The sequence below is a fragment of the Diadema antillarum genome, unplaced genomic scaffold (genome assembly GCF_040938485.1).
Source record: "Diadema antillarum isolate AM-2024a unplaced genomic scaffold, OU_Dant_1.0 seq00000299_RagTag, whole genome shotgun sequence".
Lineage (NCBI taxonomy): Eukaryota > Metazoa > Echinodermata > Echinoidea > Diadematoida > Diadematidae > Diadema > Diadema antillarum.
This window is the reverse complement of record NW_027271322.1, coordinates 156-12,858: the sequence shown is the minus strand read 5'-3', so window position 1 is coordinate 12,858 and position 12,703 is coordinate 156. Positions and strand designations below refer to the sequence as shown.

Here is a 12,703-nt window from a genome sequence, read left to right as displayed (position 1 = left end):
TGATTCAAGTTGTCAGCGCTGACAAACGTTGATGAGACACCCCCCAGGTGTTGTTTTTCCTATTTTCAAAACTTTTACTACAGCTGTTTAAATCGTGTTTGGAACATACAAACTCGCTTGTTGAAGAACTGTTTAATTAAAGAGATGAAAATGAAACACAGGGTACCATAGCAAATCTTCACAACATACAATCAAGCATTGAAAAACGCAACAGATTTATCTTGAGAATGAGGGTTTTATAATCTGCAAATACCAAACAAGCAGATAACTCGTACTGCATTGCCAAGCAAATATTTTCGGATAGAAATACATGCTCACAGTGCGCACACACATACATACATACATACAAAGGTGAACTGTTCTGTCATTTTGTGGTTGTGGAGATTGTGCATACACAAGTTTAATCTCAGAAACACAGGTCACTTTAATGAGCAAATTTGAGAGAGAAAAAAGTTCTGACAAAATATATCTTTCGTAAAAGTACTAAACAAAACACAGTCCTGTCAGGTGTATACTTTCATATCTTTGTTGGACTTTTTTTTTTTTTGGCACACCTTCTTTTGGGACTTTGTTAACTTGCAAATCTACATGTTGAAGAATAGATGTGCATTTTGATAAAATATTTCGTCAATTTCTGATGAAATGAATACTGTACACGGGACTTATATTTGTGAGCATTTCTCCAGAATGAAGACTTCATAATCTTACAAGTGTTTGAATTCACATCTGGAATGAAAAATATGTAGCATCTCTTTTCAAGAGGAAAATAAGCAATTTCCCAACTTGGGGAGAATATCATACATTGCATATCAGCTTAGAGGAGGCAATATTTTTGCATGTTCTTGTAATAAATTTTGCAAATATCAATCACCTTCGAAAATTTGCTAATCATATGATATATGCAAGTACACGGCATGTTCCATTCAAAATTACACAGGATCTTTTCTGGTTTCAACAGAAAAATGAGCTGATCTAATCATCATCATCAAATTCCATTGGATAACACTAATTGACCACTTTATCAGAATATGCTCCATGTTTAATACTCTTGATTCTAATTGGCCAGGTGTCTGAAAATTCTTTCTTGTAAGTTGCCTTTTGTTAGCTAGTAACACTCCAGGATTTAGGTGCCCACTATATGTTGTAGAATCTTTAATGAAAACAACTGAAACAACAACAAATCAAAGATATCATTTTACAAGCAATTATAGCCATGAACAACATCAACACATAGTTTTGGGATCATCACAACTGTTGAACTTTCTAAAGCATATATCACTGAGCAAATCTTTGTGAAAGTATGCTTTCACAACCACACCAATCTCGTTCTTAAATGGCAATAGGTCGCTCAAATATACTTTCAATGGCCGAACTTTGAACACATCGGCTCCCAAAGACAAGTGTGTTACATATGCCTTTATCAACCGAGAGTAGAATAAAATGTGATTTACACAAACCAAACTCAAAGTGTAAACATCCATGGATCCCTTAAGAAGTATGTATGTGTCCGAAAGTGATTATCTAAGCAAAGTCAAAGTTACAGGCTGGAAAAAAAAAAGGAAATCTATGGCTATTATACAAACGACACCATGTTCATCAACTCTTGAGTCGTCTTTGAATAACTTGCCAAATGAGAATATATGAGTCTGGGTATAAGATGTAACACAATCTGAAGAACATACACTTGAGGCATATACACACTATGAAATTTGGGATGGTATGGAGAAGTTCAACACATTACACGAAGCAATGAGGCAACACACAACAAAATACAAAAACACGTCGTAATCATGATAGTGACAAATTTAGTGTTTATATAGTTTATAGCTTTCCTCTCTCTAGGAGTTCATCTTTCCCGCAGATATTCATATGTATAAAAAAATATGTGGATATATGAAAGAAAAAGCGTAGATGAAATACAAAGCAATGGCAGCTCGCGTGAGTACATGTACAGTGGTCTATAAATGTCAATATTTTCATGCCGTAATGTATGCTGAAGTCGCAAGAGCGCCACCTCTTGTTCATTCTTTGGCCAGTCAGCGTGTAAGCTACAGTCTCATTGGTATGTGATGGGAGCTGGTCGCATCCTTTCAGAGAGGAGCGTAGAGCAGACGCCACGTAAGGCCATTCAGTACGAGATATTTTGAACGCCACACGAGAAGGAGAGAAAAAGAGAACTTTTCTGTCGATAACTGCCATTCTATCCATCGCCATCAGGACCTATCTCTGTGCACCAATCCAGATCCAGATCCAGTCACATCCTGCAAGTGATGAGCTGACTCCATCAGTTAATGGCATGCAACAAAAGAACATTCCTGTGCCCACAGGGAGCTAAAGTTGACCACCATCTCCGTCGAAGCTCGTCCGCCTTTAACTTCCAGTCCCCATCACAGCAAGCTGTTTGTGTGCTGGGGGGCAGGGATAGTGTATCCTCACACGGTAGTTACCCCGACATGTCAGCTGTTGGCAATTGTTTGTTTGTTTGTTTGTTTGCTTTTTCTCCCCTTCTCACTATCAATTCTGCTCTGTCTTTTTCCATCTTTCTTCCTTTCCTTTGAATGCAGTGAACTGGTGGCAGGGGCAAAGGTCAGAGGTCAGAGGTCACAAGCCTTCATCGTCTTCCTCAATGACGTTTCTGTGCTCCAGTATCTGCGAGTCAAATGTAGATAAAATATTCCTGAACATAGCAGTACACAGACAGACTGCCATGGCTATCGTCATGACAATGGACTTAATGCATATTGCTGATTGCTAAACTTTGGTGCCATATCATTATCTGCACATATTTCAAATCTCTTGTTACTGTGTTGTTGCTAAAATTCAATCCATGTGACTATTTGCGCGTTTTGCAATACAACGTTAACACACAGGCAGTGTACAAATAAGGTATTCAATGATATTCTAACAGCTAACTTGCAAAGTGGCAGTCCCTACTGAAACAACATACCGTTAGTATGGAATATTTTGTTACTTTAAAAAAAAAAAATTGTTGTGAGTTCTGCGCTTGACTGCACTATCACAAAAATAATACCACACAATTTCTTCTTCTTCTTTTTTGTCAGAGAATCTGCACAAATGTGATATCAATTATCTCAGGATTATTCTTACAGAAATAAAGATGGCACTATAATACACTGTGACGTGGTACAGTTTGGTAGCTTCCAGATATGAGTCAATCATTATGACAGTGTTTAAGAGTTTTTCATGATAAAACTGGAATAAAAATGTCTACCCATGCACATCATTTTTTAAACCATGAAATATGTTTATCCGAACATACTCTGTGATGGTTCTCTTCTTCCTCCTCATCCTCTTCCTCCTCTTCCTCTTCTTCTTCTTCCTCTTCTTCTTCCTCCTCCTCCTCTTCTTCCTCCTCCTCCTCTTGGTGGTTGGTAGGTTGTCCGTTGCCATGGTTATCATTTTCCCGACACCACTCCCGTTCCTTTAGCACTCTGGCGAAGCACTCTTCAAGGTATTCGTACTGAATTGGGAAAGGGTGAAAGGAACGAGAAGCCATTGTATATAGGCAAATCATGTTTGGAAGAATGGAGGAAAACCAAGAGCTAGATACAGACTATATTGCCCAAACATTATAATACCAAGATGTAAGTAACCTCTAAAATATACAATTTTTTTTTTCAAAATATCTAGAGCCAGCACTGCTTCTTCATACAGTTTCCACTGCCTAGCTGCATGACACAATTTTGGGGGTTTTGTCTTTGTTTGAGATTGTGCCAAACTGGTGGAGGATACTATTACTCAGGGATTGCTGTCTGCCATCTCAGTAAGGTGAAATTTAAGCCTGCACTGCCGATCAGACGCTTCTGCATATCTGAGAGCTGAGCTGGTCTAAATTTCATGACAGAACTGCATTTACAAGCCCAAGCCCATCACATAACGTCTTCATAAATATATTAGGCGATTCACATGCGCCAAATCGGGGGTCCATATTTTCATGCATAGACTTATATGATCTTGTATAGTTTTTGGCTGGTCTGACCTAAACAAACTGCACAGGAATTTGCCAAACTCTCACAAAATTTCTCAAAGTTTCTCTTCTTATCAAGTTTCCTTTAACCCCAAATTGGGTTCTTACGAGAGAATTCAATTACTTTTCTTCTCCAGTGACTTAACAAGTGCTCTATTATTATCATGTCAAGTCATCCACGACAAGTCTCACTTCTCATGGCATTACTGGTACATGCAAAATGATCTGAGAAGTTGACAAAGCCTACACTAATGTCCAAAGTCATCTACCAATAAAACTTTGAGGGGGGGGGGGGGGGGGGGGAGAAGGAAAGGTGTGCAGATATTTGTCAATACCCAACCATAACATAGGCTGTAACTACAGACATATGCAAAGCAAACAAACAAACATAGACAAGAGGAAAATGTGATAGAAAAACAACAGCAACAATAACAGCAACCCCTTTCCCCCTTACTCACATATTTGGTGAAGACTCGCACCCATCTTGGCTTCTTGCCCGGCTTGGTGTACTCAAAGCAGAACGCCATGCCCTCCTCATCTGTCTCGTACTGACTAATCTCATGCCAGTCAAAGGCTGGGGCTTGCTCCTATACATTGAAAACAGGTATAACATATCAATGTGTGTGTGCTTGTGTAGACAGATAGAATGATTATAGATATCTAGATAGATAGATGGATAGATAGATAGATAAATAGATAGATAGATAAGATAAATAGATACTGTAAAACATGATATACATGTATTCGTGGCATGAATTTTTCGCGAATTGGTGCTGATGGCCTTTTTTGCGGCATGAAATTTTCGCGAACTGCCACCAGCATTCAATGCATGTAGTGTAGACAAGAACTTTCGCGTGCATTTTAATTTCGCGAATCTTGACGCTCGCGAAATTCGCGAAATTAAAATGCACGCGAACATTCCTCGTTTTACAGTAGATAGACAGACAGACAGATAGATATATAGATAGATAGATACATAAATAGATAGACAGATAGACAGGACATATTATAGACAAAAGATAACAATGATAATTCCACTTATTTTTTCTAGCAAAATGATAGAGCACCTGACTATTTCAAACATTTAACAGACTTTTTAAGTTTAAAGAATGTGTACTTTTCATAAAATGTCTTTGTTTATGTTCATTTTATCATTCCACTACTGTGACATCACATATTGTTGTAGCCATTTTATCCAGTATTGACCGCTCAAATGGATTGCTTGGGGTAGATTCTCCTTGATCTAGGCCTTTGCACGACCCACTTGCATGTAGCAAGATTTCTGCACGCTTGTGTATTGTAACAATTACCGTTCACGTACCTAGCACATACTAAGCGTTCGCGCACTCAGCAAGTGCTTGCGCAACCGACGAGACAATGCAATATGGTGTATCATTGAATGGCCAGTAACAACTGTAAGCTATGGGGAGTTAATACATTGGCCTATGCATCTCTTTAGCGCTCTCATATTGCACAATAAAAATTGAGTGGACAACTATATGCGTTTTTAATGCGCCTCTAAAACGTCCTTTAAAGATGGTAATTCAAAACCTTGAATACCTGTCACAGCTTAAACTACCTTATAAAATGGGTTCAAGAATGTAGCCAATTGGAAGGGCTGAAATGAGTCACGTGTGCGTGCATTAATTTCTCACTAACATGCACGGCCTGACGTCACAATGTTTACACAAGCAGTGCGCACTCAATCAGTTGTTACAAGTCCGTCGCGCGCTTCTATACGCGCTGTCAATCCTGTGAACAACTTCTAGTTCAGGCTGCCGGCCGGCCTTTCTTGTGCATAACATGTGGCGTAGGTATACTCTTATACGTACAGTACTTATATGTGCGGGATTTCCGAGTGCGACGTGCGTAAATGTTTGGGACGAACATCTTCGGACATCTTGACTTTTTGACTTGAGCGAGTGCTACATGTAGCTGACTGGTATTGACCCACAAAGGTACGTGAAAAATGCTGTTAGTTTTCGACCCATTTTATAAAACAAATGATGCACAGGATTATTTTGTGGCTTGTAATCCACTAACGCACTCTATCCTGTGCATCATTTGTATAATAACAACCTGTCACAAATCACAGTTTTGAAGGACTCAACTTCCGTCTACCTGTATCAAGCACTTTCTCCCTTTGACAACATTACAAATGTACATCTGTATCACGAATTTTCTGCCTTTTACACTATTTATTCAGTATATCAGCACACTTGGACAAGTTTTCTTCTTTTTTTTTTTCCCCCGCTGGACCCACCTCTAACGTTCCATCTTCCTTGCAGGCCTGTAGCGTGAACTTCTTGTAGCCCACGACTGGAATGACGTGACCCGACTTCTTGGCGTCGCACGAACAGTGGGGGAAGGCCACCGTCCCGTAGCCGTCCAGTCCCCGGACTATTTTCAAGTACTGGGAGGACAGACAAGGAGGGTTTGGTGTCAGTAGTCAAGGTCAACCTTTGTACATATCCTCCACTGATTTCCTTCCAGAGTTTCAGTGCTCTGTGAGCTTACTTCACTCATACTCAATGCAAGAATTAAACAGAATGCTTCATACATGATAAATTCACCCTATACAAAAGGGAATATAGCTTTTCAGATGTCTTTGGTTGTTTGTCTATTTGGGTGGAGGAAAGAATTAAAGGGACTGTACAGTACTGGTTGAGGTAGGGATTCATGTTTTGAACATTCCTAAGTGAGATAATGAAAAGCCTTTTATGAAATATGAAAGAGCATGTAATTTTAAGGATTCAACGTTTATTTGATGAAAATTGGTTTCCAAATGGCTGAGATATCCAAAAAAAGTGTTAATAATAAAAGGCGACATGCCACAACTTTATTAGGATCTCTTTGTTTCACCTTGTTTTTGGATATCTCAGCCATTTCAAAACCGATTTTCATCGAATAAACTTTTGATACCCCTTAGAACTGCATGCTCTTTGACATCTCAGAGAGTGGTTTCTGAATATCTCGCAAAATGTTAAAAGCTAAATCTACAACTCGACCAGAACTGTACACACCCTTTAACTTCCATTAACAATATTTGTCTGACTTTTGGCATGACAGAAAATGCTCTTTTACCTCACAAAACATTGATATTTAGAAGAGAGGAAATTGTTCCTCTGGGAAACGTTAGCTTACGATCACTGCTTTTCCACTAACAATATTTGTCTGACTTTTGGCATGAAAGAAAAATGCTTTATACCTCAAAAAACATTGACATTTAAAAAGCAAGGAAATTGTCCTTCGGGAAACAGCAGCTTATAATCACTGCTACAATGAAAAAGTTGCAGCGACAATACTATGTGATGACATATGTATAACTGTATGATACTTCTACCAGCATGATGTTCCAGACACCTCTGGCTGAGGAACAGAGAAATTGTAAGGAAAGGTGCCGTTATTACACCATTCTTCTCTCATATCAGACATAAGACACTAGGTCAAAATAGAAATTAAAATTTAGCTCTGTAAAACCCAGACAGCAAACTTAAAAGACTCAAAAAGATTTGCAGACACAAACATCTCAAACACTCCTTTTCACAGAGTACTTTATACAACAATTGTCAATTTGTAGATGAATTGCAACACGGCAACAAACCCATTAGCAGTCAGCATGTACATCAATTCCTAATTAGTAATTGATATGATTGCAGCTGACAGGAATGGCTAACCTCCATGTGAATCAGCCCCAAGGTCAGGCTTACCTGTAGTTTGTTTTGCTTGTCCTGATGTGCTTTTAGCTCATACAGGGTGTTGGAGGGGCACTTCACTCGGTGTTTGGACACATCACTCACCGCCTTTAAGGGGGGGGGGGGGGGGGAGAAATACACACAAAATACAGGATAACAAGAGAATTTTACCAATAAAGTTTTAGCGGAATGATTAGATAAAAAAGAATATAAAACCTATATAAGTGAAAAAATGTGGGGGAAAAACACACCAACAAAAAAAGAGACACAAAAATATTGCAAAACCTATAACAAATGGAATGTTAGCAACTTTCGGCTACCAATTCTTCACGGCCAAGAATGATAGTCTTGGTCACAGACTCCAACCTTATATGTATGTGCAGCACTCCTTGTTTACTTTGTACAAAAAAAAAAAGAAGGCTGAATTCCGTCTTTGTTTTCTTAACTTCTGACGGGGAATATAACTTTACTTATTCAGATTATGTATAAGCACGTAATGTCCCTGATGTTTTGAGCCAAAAAGATGTGGGAGTAGTTACTTGCAAGACAGCAATGAAGTTGTTGTACATGTAGGTAAACTGGATAAGTATCAAGTTAAGTCCAATATCCTCTGTAAAAAGGTGACAACTGACTTGAGTCATTGTAGGTGCATTTACCTTTGAGACATAGGAAAGTTACAAAGATGCCAATGAAATTTTAGGACATTTAAATATGATACATCGTGTGTAAACTTACAGCTCAGATAACACGGGCATAAGCACAGAGAAAAAAACAAACAACTCGTCAATTTGATGACATAATACAATTCAGAAGCTTTAGTAGGGTTACAACTACAAGCTGACTGTAGCAAGCTACATTCGTGTGCACGATTCCTTCTCAATATCCCCGTCTGTCTTGCATATGATAGCCTCTATATTTAGTCTGTAGCCTTCGATTCCAAAAAGCTGTGTGCATGAGTCTGTTTGTGTTTGAGGGGTGGGGGTGGGGTAGGGGGTGTAAGGGAATGTAGTCAATGCAACGAGTTCAAAGATCTCTTCACCATGGATGCACAGAGCTTTATCACTAATGGAAATTTCAACCATGTGAGTTTCACTGGTTCACTACGAACTTGAGATACATGTGAATCACTCGTCCCGTGATTGACAAGGTGGATTAGATAATGAAGGAAAGGGTATTACACAAATTGTGTCCTTGTCGAGACTGTTATAATAGGAGCTATATAATGAGAGCTGCGGGGACATTTAAAGTTGGGTGATTTTTATCGTCAAGAGAACAAGGAGAAGGGAATTATATCGGTCCTTCAACTCTATTTTATGGGCAATGGATTCTTCATTCAAGGAGGATAGGAGGATTGATCAAAAAAAAGGAGGAAGAACAGGAAGAAGAGAAATGGGAGAAGAAGAGAAAAAGAGCAGGGGATGAGGAGGAGGTCGATGGGGGGATGAGGAGGAGGTAGATGGGGGATTGGAAGAGAAGGGAACAGAGGAAGAGGGAAAAGAGGAGGAAGAAAAAGAAGGAGAGAAAGAGTGTACCGAAGAATAAGGGAGGATGGGGAGGAAGAGGAGAGGGAAGGAAGAAGTAGGAAGGGCTGGAAAAGGAGGCAGATGGGGGAGGGGAAAGAGGGGAGGAAGGGAAGGGTGAGGGAGGAAGCAAATGGAGAGGAAAGTGGGGGAGAAAAGGTAGGGAAATCTAGAGTTCAATGTTTGATGCTCAAAGTAGTTCTAGTGTATCACTGTCTATTCACAGATACGTCATCCTGAACTTGCCCTTGGCATGAAGAGAGGGGGCGGGAGGGGGGTGTCAGAGTGGGCGGGAGGGGGTGTCAGAGGGGGCGGGAGGGGGTGTGGCAGGGGAGGGACAGGCAGAGATAGAGAGACAAAGGGGAGGGGGTGAGGTTGGTAGGGGTTGATGTATGACTGACTCACGATCACACCATAGTTAGTTCCTTGGTACATCTAGTCATCCCCTAACCCTGGCACCTCTAGTGCTGCTCATCACCAATGCCTATCACATGCCACAGGTTAGTCTCCTTTTGAGGCTTTTTGTGTAATCCATAAACTGAGTTTTACCTGCTACATTTTGGTACAGTATGAGTTAATTATGTTTCTTGCTTTACAGTGTTCCCCATCTTCCTCTATATGAATGCATTTGGAAAGAGGAAAAAATTCTTAACCTAATTAACCATGAACAAATACACACCAAAACGATTATATCTTACTTAACTTGTGACAATTTTGGATACCATTAATAAACCTGGGAAACAAGACTAGTCAACAGCAGGCAAACACCATACAGCTGGAGTCTGGTATGTCAACATGAATGCCTCATTCCACATACTGTTAAGAAAAAAAAAAGTATCCTGTCAGTGCAGTAAGCCTGTTTACAGATGGCACAAACTAGGATCGACTTTGTCAAGCGAGGTATTTATAGATCCATGCTCTTGCAAAGGACTGACTGGAATTGCTGAGTCATACACACAGGGTTACTAACTTCACACATTTTCTCTTTGAGCACTGCTCGTGTGCACTTTCCTTAAAAGGTCTACACGTTCACATGTTTTGTACACAAATGCATTCCCATGTAGAAATTAAAGATAAAAAATTACTGGTACTTTGCAGCTGGTCTTAACCTACTTAAGCCAAAATTACAAGCAGGCAATGTAACATTTTCTTACTTCCAACTTCCAAGAAACAAGCAGGTGATCTCTTAGAATTTCTTTTGAAGGTACTGCTAAAAAAAAATAAAAAAAAATTGAAAAGTGTTCCTAAATGGGTAGACTACTTGTACGCATTGTCTGATAAGTGCCATACTGGTATAAGACAACCTAAACACAAACTTTCATGTGAAAACACACATCACCAGAGATTACGCACCCAATGTGCATTCCCTCCCTTTCTGTATTGCATGCCTGAGAGTGATAATTGAACTTTTGGTTCTTTATCTCTTAAAAATGATGCGAAGCCGCTACTTGTGAATTTCATCTGAGAAACTAAGACCCAGTTCACACCAACACTTGAGCTGTTGTTCAATTTGAGACCACCTCCTGACGTGTCCCTCCCAGTTTTGCGACTTAGACACGTACAGGGCGAGGCACCCTACAATACTGACATGTCTATCACATCATATTGGTTTCTATGTCGTTGCGAGCATGTGGTACACTCGATCGCATGCACATCGGGCATGTTGAGTGCTGCTTGAAATATTCAAGCTCTTTTAATGTATTGCAAGCCTTATGTTCTCTGATGAGTTCAAATACAATGTCGAAAGTGAGAAGCATCAGCCAACCTCATTACTGTGTCAAATGTCAAATGGGCTATTTTTAAAACTTTCCCTGTTTCCTGCTTTTTAAAGAGTTTACTGTTTTAGTTTCAATGCAGGAAACATCCCTTTTACTAAATAAACATTTATTCAGTCCCATTGACACTTTTTATGTCAGCAAAAGGTTTCACTTCACGCTTTTACTTCTCACTTATCGCTCAAAGATCAGCTTGAATACACATTGCTACTATCCATTTGTATACACGAAGACTACCACTACAGTGGATAAGAGAAAGTCAGTCTCAGCTGTAGCCTGAATTCTTGGTGCAAATGCCCAAAATTCAACCCTTGATGAGCTGTGGCAGTTAGGCCCAAGACAAATTAACTCACAGTTCAATTTCTTGATTCATAACCAACTGAAGCCCTGTTTTAACAGAGCCCTTCAAACTGGAGTTACTGCGGCAATGTACAGGAGGTAATGTCAGGGTAATCTTTTTTCACCCTTCCTGTTAGAACGGTTTCCCCAAAATGTTGCTCCGACGTTGCCGTGATAACTTTTGCCAAAAATTGTCGCGACACTACCCTGAAGTTACCACTACATTACCCTGGCAACTCTCCTATTAGAATGCAACTGTGGTAACATTCCAATGCTGTACTGTACACGCATGTGCAACATTGCAGACAGAAAATGATTGACATGCCAATCACATGCATGGATTGTAACCACTGATCTCTATGTAGCTGAGATCAGTGATTGCAACAAAATTTTGCATACAGACATGTGGTGCTGGCCACAGTGGGTGGGGTAGTCGCATCAGTGGACACACCCCCTTCGTAGAAACCTACCCAAGCAAGGTTTTCGGTGTGTGTCCGTTAAAACAGTACCCCTAGCTCTCTCCTGCAGTTTTGTTGGAATTTTAGAGGAATGTTGTTACCCGGACACTACTCCTCGCGCATTGCCGCTGTAAGGTCTGTTAAAATGGGGCATAATAAAAAAAAAAAACCACACACACAACCAAAACTTATTGCTGACTTCTGATCTCTTGACCTTTGACCCAGGTTCTCACCTGCCAGAAGAGGTACGCCATGGCCTTCTCGTCGTGGTTCATGAGGAGTTCCTGCGTCGGCGCAAAGACCCACTTTCGCATGGAGATGCAGCTCTCGGTGGGCGTGGCCGACGAGTAGTTCTGGATGTACAGACTGTGAGGGAATTCCGTCCGTAGTAACTTCCTCTCTGGGGGATCAAACGTGAAGATGAAAATGTCGACACAAATGATAGGGATGAGTAAAGCCAGACTCTGGGGCACACTAATGGTAGATAGTGGTGTGACCACCCTAGGAAACCCGCATGTACATTCAGCATATGTACCATATTAAAGGAGATATCATCTCAAATCAAGCTCAAGATCATTCTAATATCATTATATAGTCACAATACTTCTGAGCAAGCCTAAAACTGCTGCTTATAAACATTTGCCTTGGGTTTGAAGGACACGTGCAACAGTATACTGCAAAAAAAAACAACAACATTTTTTTGCAGTGCGGAATGACCAGAACTAGTATGAAAATAAAAGCATGAGAATATCTTTGCTTGCTTTATATACCACTAATAACTGTCTTGATTCTGTGGAACAAAGAATACATGAAATTCAAACCGAGTGTGAAAAATTTCTTGAGCGAAAATATCCACTTTTACAGCATATTGATTTGTCAGCTATGTATGTTATTTCTCATCACATGCTTTCATTTCAAATGACTTTGA

General features: G+C 39.9%; 1 protein-coding gene across 1 annotated transcript; it reads right to left on the bottom strand.

The window, feature by feature from the left end:
• LOC139730245 (sorting nexin-27-like) lies at nt 1-12,175 on the bottom strand (the record flags this gene model as incomplete). Its single annotated transcript, XM_071641129.1, has 6 exons — nt 1-2,649; nt 3,281-3,481; nt 4,447-4,575; nt 6,252-6,401; nt 7,699-7,791; nt 12,009-12,175. Coding segments are annotated over 6 exons (788 nt in total), but the record flags the coding sequence as incomplete, so codon positions are not given.
• Nucleotides 12,176-12,703: the final 528 nt, after the last annotated feature.